Here is a 26,237-nt window from a genome sequence, read left to right as displayed (position 1 = left end):
GAAGAATGGAACATTTCATATTTTCCTGCCAAACCCCTTCTGTTTGGTTTTTTTTTCCTTAAAGAATTGTTTTTATCATCTATCTTTTACTGTGTATCATATCATTATCTTCACCTGTTAGGGGGAAAAATGAATGGACTTACAGTGTACAACAGACTGACAGCAAATCATAGCGTGGATGTTCCCTTCAGAATGACAGTTATACCGTAGATGGCACAGTGACTAAATAACTCATTGTGAGAAACTCCTTCTCACAGACAGTTGTTAAATTGAAGGTATTACCAAAACAGAATGCAAGAATTATTGCTTGTTCTATGGTCATTTTTCTCTAGGTAAGAATATAAGCTTCTTTTTTTTCTTTCTATTAGAAACAAACTGGAAGAACCAATCCAGCCCTCAGCATCATTACAGCACCATTATTGTTTATGCTGACCTAGTATTTTCACTATAAATCTTGTTTTCCACATGCCTCTTGAGACCAGGGTTCATTTGCAGTCCAGATTTGTTTCAGGGAAAATATTTTTTAATGCACTTTGAAGGCTTAGCTTGGACCTTTTAAATTTTTCAAGTTACGTAAAAACAAAAAATTAATTATTTCAGATGTTTTCTATAATTGCTCTTTCATTCCTGTAGCAAAGAACCTAGAGCTCAGTTTGAAGCTGAGACTTTCCTAAAATTTAATGGGGAATTACCGTAGGTCTGAATGATCACAATCAACCCATTAAGATGAACATCTTAATATATGTAGAAAAGGGCCTATTTTTTGATAAGGCATGAATATTCAGAAACTTTATAAATACAATACAAAAACTCAGGTATCCCTGGTACTCCAGAGACTCGTGTCAAGGTGATTTGTTTCATTAGGAGATCAGCAGCAGACTTGTAATGCAGATGAGCAGATCTACCTACTTTAAACCCAGTAGGGCACAACAGATTAACAAAACAGGGTCCACTCAAAGAGGAGAAAAGCAAACACATCTTGTTCCTGCTGACACCCAGAGCAGGGGTGCACTAAGTGCCTGCAGTGGAGGTGACAGAAGCCTGTGCTTTGGGACAAGGACTGGTCCTGCTGCCAGCAGAGCTGGCACTGCTGGGGAGCTGCTGGGGACATCTCCAGCCACCATGGCTGGCTCTGGTAGAGGAGGCCTGACCATCCCTTCAGCTCATGGTATGGCCCACACTGTGTAGCTCCAGGGAGGAAAAAGGTGCCTATTCCAACAGAGTCCAGCATTTGCCCAGCAGCGCTGTGGCAACTGAGGGGGGCTGCAGTCCCCTCTGTGTCCCTGTGCCCAGGAGGTCCTGGCTGAATGCCACCATAAACTCTGTGTGAGGGCCCTGGCAGCAGGCAGGAGCAGGCTCCTACCACAAACACCAGCTAAACCAGGCTCCAGCCCAGCCCTCTCCCACCAGGACAGGAATACAGGTTGGACAGGCTCTGCCAGAGCCCTGGCTAGGTCTGTGCCTCTGTCTTACTGAGCAGTTTGCCCAAGCTAAGGCTGTGCTGGATGGTGTAAGCCATCTGGATTTAGTCTAGCTTGTTCCTGTTGCCCATGGTGTGCTGGATCAGCAGTGTCTGTATGCAGGGACAGGAGGGGACAGGAGGCAGTTTTGCCAAGTCCCTGGGCACTGGGAGAGCTCCCACTGGGCAGTGAGCTCTGCTTCACCTCTCACTCTAATGCTCAAACACACAGAAACCTGCCCAGCAGCATAACTGGAGTCATCCTCTAGGATAACTGAACCTTGTTGGCCCAATTTCTGCTTTCCAGAACCTGAAGGTGAAATTATGATTGACTTACTTACAAAATGAGAAGGAGAGGGGAGAAGAGAGCTCCCACTCCTGTCTCCCCACTGGTTTGTAAGTACATGACAATAACACAGCCGCACACGGGCGTACACTGGTTTAGCTTCATACAGAAACTAACAGCTGATTTAAATTCAGCAGGTGCAAGTTTTCTGTGTGGACAAGACTCAAGTTGATAGGAAATCAATGGGTTTAGACATTTCTGAATTCTTCCCTGGCGCCAGGCAGTATGAAATTCTGTAGCCCTGGGGTAAGTGACTGTACAATGTGCAGGTCAACACCGACTCAGGCCAGCTGGATGATTCTGATAAAATCAGTTTTCTGCCTCCCATTTCACATCTCCTTTCTTTTTATTTTATTTTCAGATACCAGCATTAAAATTACTTCAGGATCCTAGTTTTATCTGGCAAAGATTAAGGACAGAGAGAGAGATTGAGAGGGCTGTTTGCAAAACTGTCAAGAGCACAGAACAGCCCAAGTGTGAAAGCTATTCACCTTCACTTTATACCATTGATGGGTATAATAAAATATTTTTCATTCATCCATCAAAAATTCTGAGCTATTTACACATATATATATGCAGAATGCCCAATGTGCTTTGGCATAAATGCTTTAATCACATGAATTTCAGGTGTAACCTACTTGTAGCTGCACAACTGAGAATGTGAGACATCTGTCTTAAGTGCCAGCTGATAATAAGCATCATGAATCTTCCCTCCAGATCCCACAGCACTTCCCAGACAACGGGTTTGATTTGGCCTGGGCTTTCATGCAAAGCTTTCACTGAAGGCAAAAGCAATTCCTCGTGCAGAAGAGCCCACAGCACGACACAGACAGCGACTTCTGGGGGGTGAAGCACTGCAGCTTGAGCCAGAGCTTTGTTCTTGTGAGAATGGTCTTTTCTCCCCTAAAATACTTGAGCCAGAAATGTTAAAGAGTCATGATAACGTTAATGTCCAAACAAAGACAGCGGATGTGTTCTGTGAGGCTCCTCTATAAAATTTGTATAGCTTTATAAAGCTTTTAAAGGAAAGAAAAAAGGTATCTGCTACTTCAGCACACTGCAAAAAAAAAAAAAAACACGTGGAGGATGATACAAAAGCACAGAATAGTCTTTTGTGACGTGTGGAATGGACAAAAAGTCAGTAAAGTAAGAAACAGTGCCCAATTGTAAATGGAGGATCATTTTATTTCCATGTATTTATATACATAAAATACTTTACTTTCTGTTTTGGCACTGAAAGGGAGAAGTAGCTTAATTCTGATATCATGGTGTTAACCATATGAAAAGCATCTTTGTTGTAATTGATTTTGCTCAATTTCACATGCACACCCACACCCATACATATGCTTGTAAATGCAGAAGGATACAGCCAGCAAATTGGTGAGGTAAACTCATTTTCTAAAATAAATCTTTTAAAGCAAGTTTTTTTATAATAAAATCTCAAACAGGAAAAATAGATCTTAGAGCTGTCTGAAAATAAAATTTTTAATTTTAAATACCTTCCAGAAATACTTGTAAAATTATCAGAAATGTTCCTTGAGTCTAGTCAGAGAGTGATTGGAGGGAATTTTTTCATTGCTGCCACTTGAATTTCATCTGGCCATATTTACATGAATGGATCAGATTTGAAGAGGGAGACATACATTTGGTTTTCAAGATTGTCAAGTTTTGATTTTTTTTTGTCTTAGCTTTACAGATATTTATGTAGAAAGATTTTTTGCTTGAAAATCATGAATATAAAATTCAGTATATTTACACATTCTGAATGAAGCCTATGGAAGTAAAGTTCATATACAGTGAAAGTCTCTTTCAGGAGCATTAATTACTCCTGAATGTTTGTGAGTACCCAAAATCCTGACATAAAAGCTGTAATTTCTATGCAAAGTAGATAGGATGATTGAGTTATAATTAAAATGGTAATTATACCCTTAATGCTCTGTATTTGACTTTAAAAAAAAATGTTATGCTCCAAGAAAAGCTATTTAAAGATCAGAGAAAAATGTTTGAAAAATGAATGTATTCAAGACAGTCTAGATCTTTTAAAATCCAGTTACTGATTTTTACATGCTTTCATGTATAGTCTAAAACATTTTCTTCATTTATTTTGGTCCATAGAAATAATAAAAAATCATTGGAACGTGAAAAGTTTAAATGAACGCAATATTCTCTCCAAGTTGATATTCAACATGATAAATATTTGAAATGTTGGAGGGCAGGCAGCAGTATTCATTTGCTGACTGAAATCCTGGCCTCCATCCTCTTAACTGGGCGATGCCAAGGAAGGAACTGGTGGGAATTTGGCAGCTCTGTCATTCCCCCCTGGCCGTTTCAAACACATTGACAGGACAAATGCATCCCCTCGTTGACCCTTTAGAATTAAAGCAAGAGCACCTAAGGCTATACATTAAATGTCAGCAGTGGCAGTCTAGTGGAGCTGTGTCAATATTTGATGATGTATGGCTTGCTGGGAGGCACTGGGAACGCTGGCCCTGGCGGAGGTGACACCCGGCTGCTTCACACTCAGCCAGACACAGTGCTTGCCCAGGAGGTGGGAAGGGGTAGGAGAACAGTGCCCACGGGATGGGATGTGCCTGCAGATCCAAGAGGATCCATGCAGCAGAGCAGGGCCATTTCCCAGCTGCTGCCAAACCCTTGTTATTTGCACATGTGCACCCATCTGCCCGTGCGATTGGAATGTCCATACCGGGACTCTGAGCGTCTTGATTCACTCTGCAGTTGGTACAGCAGCCCCTTCTGCTCCTCAGCTAAGCACTCCTCAGGGCAAAGTAAAATGAGGGTCTTAGGAAGCTACAAACAACGTAAAATTGGTAAAGTTGTGCAGTCTTAGATATCTGGTTTTTTGCAGCACGTCCCAGCAAAGCCCTTAGCCTCCATCCATCTATCTAACCCACATACACATCACTTATCTTGGACTTCAGGACTTTTATTTCTTATTAATTTTCAAACATAACTGAAATTTTTTCCTTGTGTCCCACAAAAAGCACGATAGGGAGGATTTAGGACAGAATTTTCCAATTTTTGTAAACTACAGAGCAGTGATTTTCTAGTTTCTAGCTAGCTTTCTCTAGCATTTAAAAAAAATAAAAAGGGAGCCAAGGACTTTCCTGCTGCTGGTCTATTTTTCTGCTCAACAATGGGTGGTGGTGAGGAACTGTGAGCAGGCTCTGAAATTGGGGTAAAGCTGAAAAGTCGCTGAAGGAACTGAGCTCAGTTCCTGTTACATGCTGTCCCTCCTCGTCCAATACCTGATCCAAAGCCAGGGCTAACAGGCAGACCTCCTCTGAGGACCACCTATACCCATGATATCAATCTGTTTGGAACTGTCTTGTGTCTGATAACAGGGATGATCACATTCTCCAGTGTGTGCTCTGAGCATCATCCTTGGCTCCATGTGTGGCAGGTCTGTCTCTGTCCAACACCAGGTTGTACCACCCAGATCCAGCATCACAGTATTCCTTTCTCTTTCCCATATATCTGTAATGCTCAAGATCCTCCTCTACTCCAAGCAGACTAGAAATGGTAGCAGGAGGAAAAAGAAATGAAAAACTAATCTGGAGAGTAAGAGGGGAAGGAGTTTGTGTGTGGTAACAAGATAAACCTTTGTAAAGAGCACCAGTGTTATTCAGAAGTAGTAGTAAAAAGCTGTAGAGGAAAAGAATGATAAACAAGCATGTGCATAAGGAAGAAGGGAAAAACCTATAAGGAAAGGTAGGGGACAAGGATTATTGGCTGCCATCTCCTCTTGCTTTTTTCAAGAGGCATTTGTGAAGTCTTTTCTTGAGAGAGTCTGTTTCAATACCCCACCCTGTGTTTCATAGGGTGGTTTATAGTCTCTCTGCAATCTGTAATTGAGAGCTGCTATTTGCAATCCCCTGCAGTAAGTTCTGAGTCACTGATTTTTAGTCACTGAGATTTTTAGAAATAGTATTAGTTAGCAAAAGACATGCTACAGGTATTTGTCAATGCTAGTTGTCCTGAAAAAATGTATTGGTAGGCATCACTGGTAGCCATGAGCTATTCCAAATTTCTACCGCTGTAAAATGAAGTAAAATGCACAAGAAAAATTTTTAAAAGCTTTGCATAAAAAGCTCGTAAAATAGAGGAAAGACACAGGAAGTCTAAACCAGAAAGACACAGTTTAAAGACACAGGAAGTCTAAACCAAAGCCTGCTTAAACAAAGGTAAAAGTCTCAATGCATTTCTGAGCCAAAGTTTGGCTCAGATTCTGAATTCTTTCTTTAGTAACATGACTGTGCTCTAACAGAAAAGCTTTGAGGGAGGGGGAAAGAAAAAACTTTCTGAAATTATTGGTGATGGTGGATTTAGGAGTTGGTTTTATAAGTGCTTTCTCCACTGAAATTGAAGCATGTTGGATGGCCGTCTCTGCCACATGCAACTGGGCTTGCCACATGCAAATGGATGTGGCTCACCCTATTCTTACTAACTGGGGATGTCAGCAGCTGCAGTTCCTTTGCCAAATGTGGCACAAACATGTGCCAGTCCTTAATAAGCGTTTATTTCTTCTTCACATAATGCTAGTCCATGCCTTTTGAGCTGGGTTTTACATTTGAGGTTTCTAAACTAAAATGCTCAGCATGGATTGTGTCATGTTTCTTGGTTTTGCTAATCTCTTAAGAGATTGTTTTAAAAAACTGTGCTATGAATGTTCCTGGATCCTCGAATTTCCAGGGGAAAAAAACAAGATCAGCAGCAAAGAGGGCTCTTCCTGTTTTCTGCATGATGTAGAATCATAGAAGCATAGAATAGTTTGGGTTGGAAGAGACCTTAAAGTTCACCCAGTTCCAACCCCCTTGTCATAAGCAGGGATGCCACCCACAAACCAGGCCCCATCCAACCTGGCCTTTGGCACTTCTGTGCATGCCTGTGAAGCTGCTGCAAGCTGCAAAAACACTCTTGCCAGGCACTAAACCAGAACACAAATCAGCCCACAGTCTTCTTAAGGCCAGGAAAGCCATTTTCTCCTTAAAACAAGTAGTCCTCAATGGCACAGGTTGCTGGCTATGATGGAGCCCCATGCCCAAATACTGTTGCTGAGGGGTGTCTCTGACCAGGGACATCTGGTCAAAGTCTGCTGTATCTCTGGTAGGGCAGCTGTGGAACTCCCTGGAGAGCTCACAGATGATGATTTCTACCAGCCAGTACACAAAGCCAGCAGCTGCTGGAGCTACATAGTGAAAAGTGGTTGTCCCCTCTCCTGTAAGGTGTTGACAGCCCATGCAGTCCTCTGCTTTCCTTGCAGGGCAACCAAGAAGGCAAAAGTAGCACCACAGCCCATTTATTTTAAACCCAGGAGGACACAGATAGAAGGAGATGTTTGGAGGGTCATCTCCCATTGATCCTGCATATGTGTCACTGTTTCATAGCTTAATTACACCTGCAAAGGAAATAAATGTTTGTTTTGTTTCTTTGATGACCTGGCCCGTGTTGCTGACATGCCAACACTGTAATTGCAATGCTTTGCTTTGCCCCAGAAATTACTGACTGAGGCCATGAGAGGTGATCCTTGGGGGGCTGCAGGCAGAGGAATGCAGGTAGAGAAACTGAGGCACAGGAGTTCCATGGCTGTTTCAACAAAGTGATTGCAGCTTCTGTCCTGGTTTGTCATGCCTATACCAAAAAACATTAGATGCTTAACATCTTTGGTATCTCTTAACATAAAAGGACAACCTTACATCTTATTTGTGCCTGCAGTGAGAATGAGCTCTTCAAAGACCTCCAACCATCTCCCTTTGCAAGGCTGATACTTGAAAAACACAAGGGAAGCTCATGTTTTGTTCTTTTCTGTGGTATGGCAATATATTTTGTTATGATAATAGCATCCCTCAAGGCTCCCAGTTGTCCCATGAGAGGTCTGCCATCATCCTTGCCTTGAAAAACTTCTCTGTACCTCTTTGATTAGAGTTCATTTTGAAGGTTTTTTCAGTTCTAGCTCGACAAAAAATATTAAGGACAAAAAACAAATAGTAAAGTCTGAGATATGACAGTTTGGTTAGAGAAAAATGGCAACACTGCTACATCTCTGTTAGAAGCTGGTGTTAGTCTGCCAACAGTTAAACCCTATATGTGCTAAAGAAACTATAAAATACATGATACACAGCATAGATTTTAGCAAAACATTTGCTGAGATGTGATGGAAATGTCATCTATAAAAAGCCTCCTTAACCACCTTAATATATATAAAATGGCAATCTACAATTTGGCATGACATATGCATATATATATATATATATATATATGCTCACATATATAGAGTATGTGACAAAATACAGCTGCACCACATCATTTTAGCCAGCAAGGGTAAGCCTTGCTGTTTGTTTTTCAGGTCAGAAGGTCTGTGATAATTTCATTAGCTGCTGAAACATATTTTTACTGTGTCCCAAGGACAGTGTTAAGTGCACAGGACTCCTGTTACTGGCAATGAAAATTAATATCTAGGACATTGCAATAGGATCTGAACATTTCACTATGAAAGATGGCAATGTGATGAATATAGAGCTAAATGCTGTGTAGGTGAGGGGATTTTATTCCATTTCCAGGTGTAAGGAGATCACTTTATTCTGATCTCTTACTACTGGTACCTATTCAATATGACTGCAGCACTCAAACTGAAAGGGTAGACAACCAATTTAATCTGCTGCTGAGCCAGTAGATCAGGACTCTTCCTGCAGTCAGTGGGAGAAATAATCTCTTATGGGAAGAGATGACCAAAATATGGCCATCGCTCAGGGGTCTTGCATGACTCTGTGGACTGACCACTGGAAATGAGGGTAGCTCATGAATACACACCTCAAAATAACAACCCCAAACATTCAAGAAAAGGTGTAGAATGCTCAGTTTTCTAAATCCACCTCTCCTAACAAGTTTGTCCCAGGATAGCCTTCTCTCTAGGGATCATTGCACTGCTTTTCCATCTGGGCACTCTGCCCCTCCAGACTAAAGCTTGCTGGTTTTGACAGAGACATGCTACAGTTCACCCCACTGTTTCTATTACTAATCAAGGAGACAAACATTTGTGACATAAATTGCATCCTCTCACAGCACAATCTGAACTGAACCATCTCTTGATTGCCCATGGCAACAGAGGGGTGTGGTACCCTAGGACTCAGCTAAAAGAGTCTAATATGCCAGTTAGGTTTTAAGAACGTGCTGGATTATAAGAACAAGGAAGAAGAAATCTAAAGGAGAAGGAATTTAAGAAAAAAGATATAAAGAAGGCCTGTGTTGGCCATGGGGGACAGAGAGACTGAGATACAATTGTGTTGTCCAGACATGTATTACCCAACCATTTGTCAAGACAGATATCTTGGGGCACAATGTGGGAGTGGTGAGAAACCATCAAAAAGAGGAAAGTGGCTCTGCGATGCTCAGGGAGGGCTTGAAGGTGTATGTCTTTGGTGAAAGGATATCTTGGTACTGACACTAGACCCACAGAATCATGCTTCCCAGCTCAGTGACCTTGTAGTGCACTGTCTGCATTGCATAAAAGAAAATGTGCTTACATGTTATTATTACTGCATTACTTCACAATTAACTAAATGTTAAAATGCAGTAGATCACCCACTATTTCCCTGCCAAGAGATATGACTTTTCTCTCTGTCTCTCATGATCTCTTTTTCTTGTTTTTAATCACTTTCATTTCTAAACATACACAGACATTGTTGTGTGAATCAGATCAGCGGTGCTCAGGCTTGCAGAGAAACCCAGGGGTTTTTGATGTTTTGTCAGTTGTAATCAATGAAAGCAAGTCTGATGCTTTTAAATTCCTGTCTGAGGTTTCCTTCCATTCACCTTGCGAAGCACAGGAGTTGGACCTGCAGCATACAGCTCTGCAGTGAGAAAAGGAGCAAATGACTGGCCAGGTCAGTGTGTTGTGTGCCATATTCATACACACAGACCTGCACGCTTTCATACCCACGCTGCTCTGAAAAGAGAGAAAAAAAAACAAACCCACAAACCAGTGCTAGAGGAGACTGTGCCAACCTGCTACTCACCTGTGGAAGTGAACTACCCAGATTAATTACCTGACAAAGGCTGGACTGCAGCTGTCAGCTCAGAACAAGAATAGTGTGTCAACGAGAAGCAAAACTGGAGACATGCTGGAAAGGCTTTTTGTACACCAGGTTTTTTCTTTTTCTTTTTTTTTTTTTTTTTTTTTTTTTTTTTTTTTTTTTTTTTGCTTTTTACTTCAGAGAATTTCCCCACTATTGCTAACACTTATTTTTGCCTTGCTGTCATACCAAGGCACACTGGAACATGCCTGCCTTGGGATAAACTCTGCACAGCATGGAGCAAGATTGCTGTCAACCACAAAGCCACACAGTTCTAACAGAATCAGGAATACCAGTGAAATGGCTGCAGTGTTAACCATGCCACAGAGGTAGTGGTTAAAGTTACTATAGCTGCATGAAGTAGTGGCTGGAGCTTTTTATTCCTCCTGGTTCCCTCACAGAGCTCAGAAGTGGTACCAAGAACGAACAGTTTTTCTCCTGCTGTAGGCACCTTCCCTGCTCGTGTGGCTGGGTGCAGGACCCAGCTGCTCTCACTGGCCACACAGCCAGCGCTGGCTGTGGCTTTTCTGCTTGTCATCCTCTACTGCCTACATCTAAAGCTAGGTGCTGTGCAGAGTGGAGGGGTGGGCAGGACAGAGCTGGGCCACAAACTGAAGTAAATATCACAGAATCACGAGGTTGGAAGAGACCTTCAAGATCATCAAGTCCAACCCAGCCCCAACACCTCAACTAAACCATGGTACCCAGTGCCACATCCAGGCTTTGTTAAACACATCCAGAGATGGTGACTCCACCACATCCCTGGGCAGACCATTCCAGAACTTTATCACCCTTTCTGTAAAAAACTTTTTCCTAATATCCAACCTGTATTTTTCTTGCTGCCGCTTGAGACTCTGTCCACTCATTCTGTCAGTTGCTGCCTGGAGAAAGAGACCAACCCCCACCTAACCACAAACACCTTTCAGGAAGTTGTAGAGAGGGATAAGATCACCCCTGAGTCTCCTTTTCAGTACTTTGACCCTCACCTGTATCAAAGTCAGATGCATGACTTCTTGGGTGTTCCCATTTTACAGACTGGAAATTGGGGCAGGGGCTGGTGGCATGCCTGGCACCATCAGGCTGCAGGGGATTTAGGCAGAGGGGCAGAAACTCACCCTACATCCCTGAGCCTTCATCCTCCCCATTCCCTGCCTGCCATTCACACTCATAAATGCTTCTTTGTGCTAATTTGACCACAGCAAAAACAGCATTATGAGGTGTTGCAGTTTGAAGCCTATACAGACTCAGGAAGGGTCCTGATCCTGTAGATGAAATACTTGCAATGCAGGCAACGGTGACCAGGCCAGCAGTGAGAGTGTAAATCACTGCTCACCCCAGCACTGCCTGAGCTCTGACCTCATCCCTTACACCTCCTCTGGTTTGCAAAGCCTTTCTCCACCCAGAGGCGCCATTCACTCAGATGTGTGTAGAAATTCTCAGATTAATTTGATTTTTGGGAGGAGGCAGGGGGATTTAAGTGAGAGGGTTTTGTGTTTGTGTTTATTTCTCCCCTCAGAGCTGCCTTTCATTGCACATTTACTAGTTCTGGAAGACAACACCCTGCTGACACTTAGAGAAGCATCAGTGAATAAAGTCTGTTGTACAGGCTGCAAAGCCATCTGGACTTTCTGCTGAAAAGGTTGGACATGGTTTTAGGCAAGATTTTATCACATCTGAAAAAAAATCCTTCTGTACTCAGTACCTCTTCCAAGGTTGATGTCAGGGTGTTGTTTTTTTTTTTTCTTTTGTCAGTTGCAAAGCAAAAAAAAATGACAAACAGTTGGAAGGCAGTAAGGATGGAGATATAAATCTCTAGAGGAAGCTTTGTCAAAGGTAGTGGAGTATAAACAAAAAATAAATTAGTTTTGGTGTTATCAGAAACTGGACAGCCTTCAATTTGTATAATAGTTTGTCTGGGTTTCCAGACCACCTATGCAATGCCTCTGTAAGGCAAAGTACAGATTCACTCAACAGAAGAAGTGAAGAAAATGGTTAAACAACAATTATATGAGGAGAAAGGAAGAAGAAAGACAGGAAGACAAAGGTTCAATGGCAGACAGCCTTGAAATCCTTCATTTTTTTGCTTGTATTATTTTCAGAAATAAAGCAGAATGTTTTACCTTGCTGTCCACATTAATCAGTTCTTGAGTCCAAGAATTTTGTGTATCTCTTGTGTTCTACATCCCCCTCCTTGCTCAGGTTTTGGCAGGACAATTTCATAGGCTGAAAAGGGTAGCACAAGGCTTGTGTGCCAGCTCCTCCTGGCTGAGGATCCCTGTGAGCAGAGCAGGAGAGAGAAACACGTTGAAAGTAATTTATTGGAGTGCCCTTTAGGTTATGTGCAGCTTAACAAGTGAGCTAACAACCAGTGATTACCTTAGAAACACAGATTGGTGAGACAGTTTTATATATTCTGAGAGCTGGGTATGGAGCTGGGTATTCCTCTTTTCTCGCCACAATTGCTGTCTGAATTTCAGGACATTTTTTCTTACCCCGCAGCTGTAAAAAGGAGCCCAGATGTGTAATGCCAGACCCCTTAGAGATACTTTGAGGTATCCTTCCTCAAGTATAGTGTGCTGGTAAAAAGAAACATATTTATATTTGTATTAGCCTTTTTCTTTTTCTCTGTAAAGGAAGAATTGTACATTTCTTGGCTTTGACACTGGCTTACCTGAGCAAAATATTAGAGCAGATTGTCTCTCAATTTAATGATCGATTTATGGGAATAAATATATTTACGTATCTTACATAAATTCTATAGGGTTTGGTCAATTTGTAGGTAAGTTGCTTTGATATTTTTCTGGAAGTACATAAATAAATAGAAATAATAATTTTCAACTGAATTACTGGTTTTATCCATTTATTCCTTTTCTTCTTCACAAAAAGCTCTTATTTTACTGCCCTGAGAATAAATCACTTAAAACAACTTTCTCATGATGAGGGATTCTTCTAAAAGATTTTATTTGCTGTAAGAAATCTGAGATCTAACTGAAAAATGTGATTTTGCACTTAACTGCAGGCAGATATTTTACACCTCTCTCAGAGGAATGGTCACAAAAGAAGGTCACCCATTGGAGGATGTCCTGTGGGCAGCCCACACAGTGCCTCATGGCCTCATGCCCCTGAGTTCTTGTTTAAAGGCAAGTCTGCTGAGGCAACAGGTTTTGCCCAAGAGTATTGTCGCAAGTTTTTAAAATTGCATTCTCAGGTTTTAGGTGTGAACATTGGTTAGGAGTTTTTTGAGCAGAGGGGAAGGTGATGAGAGAGCGATGTTTGGGATTTAGAACATGGGCTAAAAGTAAGATTGATTTTTTGGCTTCACATGCTTGTTCTTGGCAGTCGTTTTTAAAAAGAAACAACTCTTTATTTCAGCATTGTTGTGTTAATTACTTGTGTTATCCAGTAAGGGACAGCAAATCAGGGAAGGGCTGTTTTAACTCTGGTACCAGACGCACACCAGTCCCAAATGGCTCAGAGGGTGCCTGAGTGGCAATTGGGATTCAGGGGAAATCATGACTCTGCCTCTCCTAGCACAAAACCAGCCTGGATGATGAGAACTATCCCTGCTAACCACACATTTGAGAAGAAGCCCAGAGAAGGGTGAGGTAACATGAAATGCAGTTTCCCTTACCACCCCTCTCAGCCAAGGGAAAGTTTATTAGCAAGGTTACAGCCAAATTTGAGAATCATTAGAGCAAATGACAGCAAGATCTTTAACAAGAAGAAAGGAAGAAATCCAATGTCTGTGTAGTAATTGCCACACAAAGTATTCTATGCCTTGCTCTGCAGTGGTTCAGAGAGTTGAGTCGTGCTGTGCCTTGCTGGAATCAGCAGTTCAGAAGAGATTAAATTTGTTTTGGACACTGGCTGCTCCCTGCTTTATCTAACAAAGCACATGTGTGACGGGCAAGGCGCTTAATAGCACAGACCATTAATGAGAACCATAAACACACAGATTTTCAAAATGATGGTCCAGGGATTTGAGCAAGCACTGTTCTCTCCCTGCTTTGAGCACTTACCCAAGAGCTGCTAACTGGTTAAGCTTTGGGAAGAGAGTGGAACTCGAACAGCCAGGAGAATTGTATGTGACAAGGGCTTTGCCACCATCAGTTTCCAAATGATGTTCATTGTAATGCACCTAAGCAAGATAAAGCAAGGAAACTGAAAACTGAACAGACATTTCTCAGATAAAGGATTGATTTTATTAAAGAGAGGCAATTCATAATATTAATCTAAAATCTAGGTTTTTTATAGAGACCATAAAAGTGTTTTTACGGAGTTAGCCTTTCTTAGACACTGGTGGCTTTACAGAGCTTTTATCTAGTTAAAGAAAACCCATTGGTGCTAATTTAATATCTGTAGTGTACAACAGCTTGACACCTGAGGCTTGTCCTAAAGCAGGAACAAGGCTGCAAAGCGAACACTACTTCATTTTTTGAATTATTCAGCGCTTGCAGCCAACCTTATGTGTGCCTCTCTAGGAAGAAGGCTTTTGGATTAATGATCAGTAAAAGAAAAGTAAAAAGGCAAACAAACAACCATTCCTTTCTGGTGTTTGTTAGCAGGTGCAGTATTGACTTCAGGAATGATTCTGCAAAATTGCTGTGGACATTCTTCATTACCAGAGCTGTATGCAGAAGGAGCAAAGCTGGCAACCTAGCACAGCCACCTTCAGGGAACAACTGTTCATGTCAGTGGAAAAGCTTGTTTCCTCTAAATTCATTGAAATGCTACCTATTGGTAGCATCTCTTTAGAGCAAGATGAATGCAGACAGCAGTGAATCAACCTCAAATAGAGGGGGCCCATGCATTAGCATCCTAACATTAGCACACTAATGTAAATTTAAAGATTCTAATTAAACCTTTATGCAAAATGTTTTCCTACTAAATAGAAAACCTTACTTTTTGGAGGAGCTGAGGCATTTGGATTTGACAGCATTTCCTTTTTCAATAGTATGCTTATTTTATGTGTTCTATTTTCTTTCAGTCACTCCAGGGGTTTCTGAAACAAATAAAAAGATACATTTTATTGTTTGATTGATTCCCTGTAGTCAAGGCATATATTGAGAAAACAGACAAATTTTTTTCACGGAGCTTGTAGAATAAATTCACTTTGATCTTTTTACTTCCTACTGTGGCTACACATTTTTTTTGGGATATTTAAAACTGATTAATCTCATTTACAGGATCTCATAGTGGTACTCAGGTACAAATTCAGAAACTTTTTTCATTATGGAAGAACTTATATCACAGCTTTTGGTTTCTAAATTTGTCCCTTCCCATTACCCCCCAAATGCCCCAATAAAACTTGGGGTGTGCTTCCTCCATTTCAAACTCGCTATTTGTGTATAAAAAAATCAATATTTTAAGAAAAAAATCTGTAAACTTCCAAACAGTTCCTTTTTACATGTTATGACTAAAATTTCACTGAAAATATTTAAAACAAATTTTATCAGGAGACTTTTGTAGTCCCTATTAAAAGAGTTTCAGATGCAGTGGAGGTCATTCAGCTGGCATTTAGCCATTCAAGAAACATAATAAGTGAGAAACCCACCACAACCTTTAAGCATTGCTGGACCATATGCTGGGTGTATGAACAATTCAGCAAAATCTGATTATATGTTTTTAGCAGACCTCCCATTCATTAAAATAGAGTCAAATCAAAAACCTAAAGAGGTCATTGGGAAACCTAATGCCAAGTTTTACCAAAGGATAAAGGGAGCATAACGAATCCTCCCCTTCCACCTTTGTCTCATCTTAATTTTTCCATGTATTCTGTATCCTCCCAACTCCAGCACAGGCAGTGCTATGGTTTTCATAAAGCCCTAAGTTTACTGTGAGGCACAAAAGAAAAATGGGTGAGAGAAGGAATTATCTTTTTTTAAATCCCGTTGTTGGATCTTTTGGGGCATTTCATCATTCTTCTGTCTGCCACACAGGGACTATGTTCAAAGTCTGCTTCACACAGCAGCCAGCACAGTGCTGATATTTAGTAAATGATCACTAATGACAGAAGCAACAGCGTGGAGGCAAATATGTTTTGTCGGGCCTGGGAAATTAGCAGAGCAATCAGCCTCCAGCCAGGGTGAGGGAGGAGAGGGAAGTAGGCGGCAAATAATCACTCTGAGCCCAGGAGCCTGTCACACAGTCTGCACAAGCTGGCCAAGTCAGCCCAGGTCAGCTAAGCCACTGAGGAGCCCTCATAAATGCAGAGCAAATCTGGGACATTTGATGATCACAGAAATCAGGAATTCATTGAGGTAGCTCAGCATCATATGTAGCTAAAACATTTGTAATAGGACTGTGAACAGATGGGGGAGGGTAGTGAAAGTGATTCTTTGACTGAATCAATAGAATCTGTTGATCTTCCTCATCAATCTTGATAAGAAAACTGTGAGGATACTTAGTGTCAGAAGTGCTTTATTGGAGTTTTCATTAAAAGCTCCATGTGGAAATGTGTACCCAGCTGCTGCCACATGCAGCCTGTGCAGCACAAGCCCCATCCCCCTCTAAATAGCACAACTGAGAAGATCTCTCTGAGTCAGGATGTTCACAGGATATATCAGCACAGTTCAGCTGAAATGAAACATACAGCCAGACAAAACAAAACCACAGCCATCTGAGATAAAACACAGCCCATATACAGTGACCCTCAGGGGTAAGCCAGAACCAGACATAATGATCAATACTCTAGGAGTTATGATCAGTGAGAAATAATTCCTGTACATCTCAAGGAAAGAACCACAATGAATTCCCTGGCAGAGCCTTGTTCTTTGAGTAATAATCTGCAAATGCCTGCACATGCTGAAGGAATGCTGAGTTATGATAGGCTGTGGACTGCAGCCTCCAGTCTGGCTGCAGAAGCCCCTGTGTGACTCTGCTTGGAGGGTCTCATCACTGACAGTGCCATTTGCCTCCCAGTTTCACTGAAATGTGGGTAAAAATTGTCCCCTTTTACCTCTGGATAAAGGGGGGTCATGGCAAAGCAAGTGGTTTGCACTGAGGCCAAGGAAGGAGGGCAAAGAATGAGCCCAGCCTCCTTTCCTTCCGCCACTTCCTTCCTTCCTTCCGCCACTTCCTTCCTTCCTTCCTTCCTTCCTTCCTTCCTTCCTTCCTTCCTTCCTTCCTTCCTTCCTTCCTTCCTTCCTTCCTTCCTTCCTTCCTTCCTTCCTTCCTTCCTTCCTTCCTTCCTTCCTTCCTTCCTTCCTTCCTTCCTTCCGCCACTTCCTTCCTTCCGCCACTTCCTTCCTTCCTTCCGCCACTTCCTTCCTTCCTTCCTTCCTTCCTTCCTTCCTTCCTTCCTTCCTTCCTTCCTTCCTTCCTTCCTTCCTTCCTTCCTTCCTTCCTTCCTTCCTTCCTTCCTTCCTTCCCTCCGCCACTTCCTTCCTTCCTTCCTTCCTTCCGCCACTTCCTTCCGCCACTTCCTCCCTTCCTTCTGTCCACATTCTTCCCCATTCCTCTCCACTGTGCTGGAGGAGCCCCTGGCACTAAATTGATTTCAGAAGACTGATGATGGAGGGCAAGCCACAACCCTCAGCTATTTCTCTGCTCAAGGCTGCATCTTGAAGATGATGTAGTACCTGGGAAGAGCCTGACTAATTCATTGACTCGAGGGTACAATCACTTATCAATGAATCTCCCACTAACTACAGCAAACTTATTTACAAGCCTGGGAAAAAAAAATGTGTAGCAATTTGCCATACAGCCTGACCAGGAGCAGCTCTTCAGGATTGATCTCTGTGCTGTGTTTTCCTCCCCTCCCATTTAGACAGTGAGAGTTCCCTGCAGGAAAAACATACAAACCCCCACTGTCAATGAGTGTGTGTTTCCCTCTTGGACAGTGAAAAGAACTGAGTGTGCATCTCCTTTTATCTGAAGAGAGTTGTAAACTTAATTTAACCTCATTCATCGTGATCAACATCTAGCCCCCAAATGTCAGTGAGATTCTGGAAATAAAGTACTTGGGGACAGCAAAAACAGAGCCCTTAGTGATATCTGTATAGTAGAATATTTCTTCCCATCCATATGCAAATCTAACCTTTTTGATATTTCTACCCTATAAACTCTAAGACAGGATTTCAATAGAAAATGTTTACTAAAGGCTTTCTCCTTTATAATCTATTGATTTTAATATCCTTACTACTCCTGCTGAATGTCAGTTTTACCCTGAAGACTCCCATTGCAAACTTGAACACATTTAATTATTTATACCATTTGAAATATTAGTGCTGAGAAATCCCTAAAAGTTTTTGGTTCTGTAATGGTGTGATCTAAAGTTTGATTTTCTTTTGTGGATAAAAGAAGTAATTTGATATACTAATCAAGGACAGATGAATACTTCAGACATCACAATGCAGTTATAATCGTAATGACATCTATTTTTCATCTTTCCAGACTCCTTGTATATGTTAAAATACAGCTCATTAAGTACTGTAGGATCTCTCAGTGAACAATTCAGCATTATATTTTCTTTCTTCTGACAGCAGCCTGAGCAAGAAACTTGTTTCCATCAGAGGCGGAGGGCATTTAGGCAATAGTCAATGTATGAGTGCAACCTAGGGCAGATTTGCCCTTGGATGGGGGTCAAGCAGTCTTCTTTGCCTTACTTGTATCACTCACTGTATTTACAAGACTGACCTTGTCTCCCTGAGACAATTATTTTTTGTACAGAGGAATTTATGTGAGAACCTATGAAAAGATTTTTATAGCAGGCAAATCAAAGCAGGGGATTTTAAAAAAACTCAGCACCTTGAAGATCAATTCTTCCCCTGACTCCTGTTTTTTACTCCCAACATCCACTCAAAGCCAGAGTGATGGAGCTCACCCTGCCTGGCCAGGGTATGGGCACGCCTGAGCTCCCATCCCTGCCACTTGAGCCTTGTCTGGAACATGCAAGAGTCAGGAATACTTCCACTGGCTTCAGTGATGGTCTGTACCGCACCCTAGGCATTAAACCCCTAGGCATAAATCCCTCCTAGGTTCAGCACTCAAAAAGCATTTCAGCATTTATTCTCCTATGTATATTGAAAAAAAATTCAAATTTCTGACTGTCCATATCTTTCTATTTTTTTCACTCCCCTCCCCCTGCCCTGAGCTGCAATTTCTCTGCCATTACATGATCAGAGCAATTGCATGCATCTCTATTAATTGCACTGAATTCTCTTTCATGAGGTAAATTTCTACTCTTATTTTTCCTTCATCTTCAGAAACTTTCCCTTTTTCTTTTACCAACCTGATAGCTGTTCAGAAGCTGCCAAGATGTATTTGGCTCTTGTATTTACTCCAGATGGAGACTTTTATTTTCACTCATATCTGGCAGTAGGAAGTGTGGTATCACCAAACACAACTTTTCTCTGAGATTGTTTTGATAGAAGAAAAGAACCATTCCTTTTTGCAGATGGTTTATAAGTTACTTCTGATGGCAGATAATATAGTTTAGCCTGGATGCTTAAAGTTCAACAAGACTCACAATAGCCACAAATAGTTGGATTTTTCCGGTTTATATCCCCTCAGGAATGACCATCTGGATATGTATCCTTTAGTAGTCTAGGATTATTGTTTAAAAGTAAAGCTAGAAAATATCTGGAATGAAATCTGTGGTTCTCCACTGAGCAGGGATAAATGCAGCCACTCTTATCTCCACCGTATCTGTCCTGTGTGCGTTAGATATGTCTGTAACCAGTTAAGGTTTCCTAAGAAGCATTGAGAACCAGTCTTAAGGTTCTAAATAGGCAGAAATGCTATCACTGACTTCATTTCACAGAACTAGGTCAAGCCAAATAGCTGCTCTGGTGTGTGCTAGAGGGAAGGCAGGGTGCTGCATGCATGGGTGTAGGTGAGGAACCCAGTGCCACACCCAGCTCTGCCACTGGGCCAACTCACAGGACCAGAGTATTCAAAGCTCTGAAATTAATGCTGCACAAGGAGGAGCAATCTTCAGAGTATCAAATCTCTTGTGGGGCTGAGCCATGCACCTCTTCCTTATTTTTCTCCATCTGAAAAAATAAACTGCTTCTTTTCCTCCTTTCCATTTCACTTTGGAATATCCATTTGGAAATTTAGGGCAATATGATATCTTGGAAATGACCTCTCAGATTAAACACTCTTCCTGGTTGTTTTTCCAGCATTCCACGTGTATTCATCTTTGTTACTCCTTTGCTTCCATGAGTTTCACTGGCATCCTTTTAGGCAATGGAATCAAGACAAAAAAATGTTCGCCTGACTTATTTTAGCTAAGAGGCTTCATATTTATTGGATTTGCTGTTCTTTCATGTCCCAGGTCACTCCCTGAGATCAGCAAATGCTGAATTTCTTATCACCCTTATATGTTATCTGAAGTCATGTCGTTATTTCGCCTTTAGTGAGTCTCTTTGCTCTCTGGCTTTGGAACCCACTGCCAAATGAAGTAAAGAAAGCTCTGACTATGGGGAATTTCTAAATCCAAAGTTAAAAGTTATTTGTTCTGTTTAGCATTTTTAAAATTATTCTTTTAGGAATTGTATGTGCCTCTGAGCTAATTAACTCTTAATGAGCGCAAAATGCCCTGGGATGCAGATTTGGACGGTACAGTAGAAATGCAGACATGGATTGGACTGCAGCACTGCAGCAGATGACATTTATGATTTGATTCTTTTTTAAATGATGGTGCAGATATTTTTATTGAGATACTCTTCTCCCCCCATCCCCCCTCCCCCACCCCATCTTTCTAGTCTAAATAAAGCTGATCAGATTTTCAGTCCACCATATGGGGCCCAGTTATATCAGTTCTGCAAATACGCTTTAGTTTTTCATTATGGATGAAGTCACTCTTCAGCAGGGAAAACAAGTTGAGAAACAAACTTCCATATTATGAAAGACAGGCAGTGTTCCAGCACTGAGCACTTAACCAGAGCATCAGGAAATCAGAACACCTGGCTGTGCCCAGCTCTGTGCTATTCCCCTGGACCAGTCCCTCACCCTTTTAGTGCCTTCACTCATTCATCTGTAAAGCGACCGTAATTGTGTTTATATCACAAGGGTGCCTTGATGCTTGGCAAATGAGAATTGACCCAAAATTCATCCTTCAGAAGCACTGTATGAGCAGTACCTTGCTCACATGGTAATTGTGGACAATTAGATTAGAAGAGGTATAAATGCAGTGAAAGTGAAATTCCATTTAGGAACTGTCAAACTGTTCTTGATAATTTTTCTTAGTTTTCGTCTAATTTTAGTGTGGAATTTTGCATGCATCTCCCAGAAAGGCTTTATATGCCTCTTTTCTTCTTCTGCAACAAGACAGCATATTTTATTCATGTTATATTAAACTGTATTTTGGGCAAATGGTTTGTTCCCAGAACAGTACCTTGGAAAGCTAGGTTTAGAGAAACAAAGAAAAATTATTATGTCAAAGAAATCCTATCCTCTATGTATTTGAGCAAATTGCAATCACTTACAAGGATTGTACACAGAAAAAATATTCCAGGTTTTATGAAAAGGGGTTTGCCTAAGTGTTGTTATGTTTTATTTAATTAGATTTTTTTTCATACTTACCATAATAATGTTTTAAAATTAAGCTGAATTTCCACAACAAACTGTAGAAACATATGGTGTACAGCCTGCAGAGGCACTTAATGGCAGTAGCATTACTGATATTTGTGAGTTAGAACCTGCTTTCCTCTGAAAAGTAGCTGTGTGTTCTCCCAGTTTAAAACACTGTTTTACACCAATCTTTTTGGTTGTGTTTGGGGAGGAAAAGAATGAATGTGATCTTCTTAAATACATTTCCTTATTTCCACATAGCTGTTGATATTTCAGGGTGAGGGAAGTTGTGTGTCAGACTCAGGGTCCCCTCCATGTGTGTCATAAACACACTTAATAAAACCAAGTGGATTAAAGGGGGCCTGTTTTACCAGGATCACCCCCAGGTAGCATATCACAACACCAGAAGAAAAAAATGGAATTATTTTTTGGTTGAGCCACTTTTCCTAACAACGGCACAATCACTTGGTGCTAACCAGATTTCAGGATGCCAGGAGGTCTCTGTCAGCACCCCAGAGTAAATTCCAGCTCCCAGGAACTGCTTCCAGAAGGATTTGTAGTTTTAGTTTGGCTCCCTACAAGTCATATATCTTTAAAAAAATTCTTTGGATGTTACTTTTTTATGTTCAGACTTGCAAAGCACTTTAGGAACAACTCATGCTCACAAGGAGTGTTCCACTGACTTATCTCTAATGTATGCTTGAGAGGCTCAGTGCAAAACAAAATTCAGAGATTAAGTAAATGAAAAGATAGCAAACATTGCAGCAGGGAATCATTCCAAGTCATGGTGTTCTCAGGAGCACCAGAGCTGGTTTATGTTCGTGCTCATCCATGCAGAGTCTGCAGAATTCACTTTTTAGACCTTATTAATCTGCTCTGTTTTAGTAACCAGGTTCCCAAGACTCTCCCTGGTGATTGGACTCATTCACACCTGAGGATTCAGACCACACACTCTCCAGTGCCCAGTCCATGGGAAAATTTGACCTTTCAAAAAAGATGCCATGCTCAGGAAGAGACATGGCAGACCAGTCCCTCCCAGACCACTGCACATCCATGAACTGCAAGCAACATCTTTGGCAGGATATGCAAGCAAAGATTCCCCATCATCCTGCCAAGATTGAAGCAGGACAGATCATGGTGCTCCTCTGGCAGATTCCTGAGCTGATTATTTTGCCTTGGTAGCTGTAAATCATTAAAAACTCACTTTGAATGCAGAAATAGGTGGATTTACTGATAAACCAGGCCTTAAATCAGCTCTCAGTCTTCAGTGGAAGTCTTCTTTAATGGAAATTTTCTGTGGGCTCACAGAAATAAGTGGTTTTGTAGGACACAGGTCCACCTCTTTAGCTTACTACAATAAAGTGCTTTCAGTTCCTGTGAACTGGTGCAGGACCAATGTCTTAAGAGACTGGAAAAAGATTCAGCCTCTAAATCTTCTCCCTTTCCCCCAGTCCTAGTCAATATGGGTCCCTTGGCTTTCATACAGTTAATTTTGCCATTTCTGAGGATGATGTAGAAAGTTGAAGGAGGGATACTTGTTTTATCTTTGCTCAGATGGGTGGTGGTTAATTCTACAGTGGATCTCTCAGCAGCTGACATCGGGTGACTAATCTGCAGAAATGCCCAGGTTCCTCAGTCAAAGAAGTGAAACAATTCTTTCTGACTGTCTCTTTCAGGATTTTGCTGACTCTGTATACCAAATGGTTGCACAGAAGTTCCAGGAGCTGACAGACAATTTCACTTCCATGCATGCACGCCACAAAACTCTTGCAGGCATTGTGATGACCAAAGGTAAGATATTCTCTCATTTATTTTCCTCTGGCATTTTTCATGACTAAGTAATACATTATTTACCTGGTTCACAATACTGAAGGATGGCTTTACTCCCACACAGAAAAATGAATAGTAATGCAATGAAAAGAAGCATTAAATATTTACACCTCAAGTAAGTTTGCACAAAAAATATTGGCAACAGAGTTGAAGATTTATTCATAAATACATTGCTACATTTCTTTGTTTACAGGACAAAATACAGCCCTCTCTGATTTTTTATTTCCTTACAGATGGGGGACAGAGTTATTTATCAATAAAAGGAGTATTATTTATTAATTACTTTCTGAGCTCTGAATACACCAAGTTCTTTTTATACAGCATAAACTTTGTTTTAGACTGGCAACAGAAACAAATGTGCTTTCCAGTCAAAGAAACCAAACCCAGAGTATGTGTAATTTTAGTTCTGCTCTTCTCTAGCCATGGGAAATACTTACCAGCAGCAGGGCCAAAATTTGGTATTCACTCCTGTTAATACTTGATTGATTGACATATACAGTGTGGAAATCTTCAGTGCTTTGATGAAACAGTTGCATGGATGGTCCTTCTCTGCAAGTACCCCTCAGGTGGGGCACCTCAGTATTTATGAGGATGTCAGCAGTGGAGATGCTTCCATAAACTTCATTCTCTCTCTGACACATGGAGCAGTGGGTCCGGTACAGAAATGGGAAGATAAGCTCAGAGGGGAAAGGCATATATAATTCATCCAGGCTTGTCTCACTCCTTCCTTTCAACAATTACATTAGCTAGGTTCAGTAGGGACAGTTGTGAATATTGCAAGACAGCAGGATGGATACAGGATTTTCTGATGGATCTTTTCCAAACACAGAGCCTAAATGCAGATAAGATTCCTGTGCTGAGCATCTCCTTTCTGATGTGAAAAGAATAAGTATCCATATTCAGTATGAAGGAAAATAAAAAGGAAGTGTGATTGAATTTGGGATGTGAAAGATGCACACTAGACCCAGCATGCCTTGTCATTGTCAGATTTCTTGACTGTGGCTCTCATCAGATTTAAACAAAGTGCTATGGTTTATTTAGACGAGCTCTTTCCAAGCAGAAGCACAAGGAAGAATATTTAAATATACTTTTTATAAGAAACTAAGCTACAGGAGCCAAGAACTGTTGCTTTAACCACATGTCGGGGGAGAGCACAGGGGAGCTTACACTTACTGTAAGAATTGTAAGAAATGCCTGTAGGAATTTCATCCCATTCTTCTTTGACAAGGAGCTACTCCTATATTCTTTAGCCCAGGTCTAGACCAGCTTTATAAAGCATGATTGAGCCACTGCAGCCTTATTTCTACATCCCAAAGAAGCACATTAAAGACCCATAGTATATGAGAAGAACTGTGACTGGAAGGAGTCATAATTCCCAAAGTTATGGCTGCTGAGTGCATGCAGTGCTAGGGAAAGAAAAGGGCACATTCAGACTTTCTTAGCCTTTCTGGGCAGTTGGGGCTGTCTGTGTCTCTTCTTTAGGGAAGGCATGAAAGTTACCTTATGCTGTTTGTTTCTTTTGGTGGGTCCCATGCCATTAGTGGGATTTTACAAATTTGTGTTTCATATTTTATCTTAGTCAGCATTAGGACAAAGTATAATTTTACTTATGTTCACAAACTCTTTCCCTCAAGGCTTCTTTTTTAATTCTGAATTCCCTCTCATGAATTTCTTCAATCTGTCAGCCATCCAATTTGTCAATATCTCAGTGGGTTTGTGGAATCCAGAAAAGAAACTTGCAGATATAAGGTGATTCACAGAAGATGCAAATCTAGAAACAGCCTTATCTTAGTATATTCTCCAGGAAGATTTGAGTTCTTTCCAGCACAAGAATCTCAGCCAACCAAGACAAGATGAATCATCTGTCATTTGTGTCATTATTTTCTGTACTGAAGTTGTAGATTTATGGTCTCTTCTTCACCATCATTCCCAGCAGTAGCAAGGACCTCGACACACACTTTTCAAAGATGGCACAGGCAGGTTTTCCACATCAAGCACTCAAATGAGTACCAATTCCCTGTGTTTTTAAAAAAAAAATGGCAGAAGCTGTCTTAGATCTCTGCAAACAATTTACTAATGACATCAACAAAAACAAATCTGGAAATGTCTTGTTGCATTCGGTACCATAAGTGACAAAAACTGATTTGTTTTTACCTTCATTTCAATTTACTGTCATCCTGACTAGAAGCAGATTTATCTGTGCTTGTACAGTTTCCAGGCAAAGCTGGTAAAAAGAACAATGGGCTTCTGTGATAACTGCTGTTAAGATAATGCAAGATCTCTACAGACAAAAAAAAAGTGTGCTAGATTGGTTTTCTTTTTCTGAACTCTGACATTTTTTCTGTCATTTCAATTTCCCAGGGAAACCAAAGAGAATTACGTTTGGCCACTGTAATTGACTTATGCTGTAGCACCCGGGGCAAATTCCATTGTGTAAGAAAGAAAAAAAATGTGGAAAATTATGTTATTGATGGACTGAGAATGTTCTACAATAATAAATTGCTAGTCAGTGAAACAGGCAGTCCAAAGCATTTAGAATGCTTTGCTCTGAGTTGTGATGACAATTAAAATCTCCATGCTTTTTTGTGAAAGTAAGTTTAGTTGTTTAGCAGACATCAAGATAATCTTAAAAGTATTGGCCTAGGCAGGAGCAATTTACCACACTAGATAGCAGATGATGTGATCTTATCTGATGTAATACAATGATTGAATATAATAATAACAAAAAAACTCACATAACTGATCTTGAACTAAATGTTTCAAAAGATTGAAGAGTTTAAGTCAATTATTTAGTAGTTATAATGTATAATTTTATAATGAATTTGAAGTCTGCCAGTCCTCTAACATATTCTAATTTTGTTGAAACACACTCAGAGATTTTTCTCTCAAAAATTTTTTGATTGATTCTAAGAAAAATTGTTTAACAAGTGAGTGCATTCAAGTCTTCCTCATACAGCAAGTTATAATCCAGAGACTATCTTCAAGTAGAACAATA

At 40.9% G+C, this 26,237-nt stretch overlaps 1 protein-coding gene across 1 annotated transcript in view; it reads left to right on the top strand.

The window, feature by feature from the left end:
- The window catches only part of ADARB2 (adenosine deaminase RNA specific B2 (inactive)), a 305,668-nt gene that overhangs the window by 223,511 nt on the left and 55,920 nt on the right, over positions 1 to 26,237 (top strand). Inside the window, exon 4 of the mRNA XM_030944243.1 lies at positions 23,089 to 23,203. Coding sequence (XP_030800103.1) covers positions 23,089 to 23,203 — 115 coding nt within the window. The remainder of the gene's footprint in view (positions 1 to 23,088; positions 23,204 to 26,237) is intronic.

This window comes from Camarhynchus parvulus, chromosome 2 (genome assembly GCF_901933205.1).
Source record: "Camarhynchus parvulus chromosome 2, STF_HiC, whole genome shotgun sequence".
In the NCBI taxonomy this organism is placed as follows: Eukaryota; Metazoa; Chordata; class Aves; order Passeriformes; family Thraupidae; genus Camarhynchus; species Camarhynchus parvulus.
The sequence above is the reverse complement of the archived record's forward strand: the minus strand, read 5'-3'. Positions and strand labels throughout refer to the sequence as shown.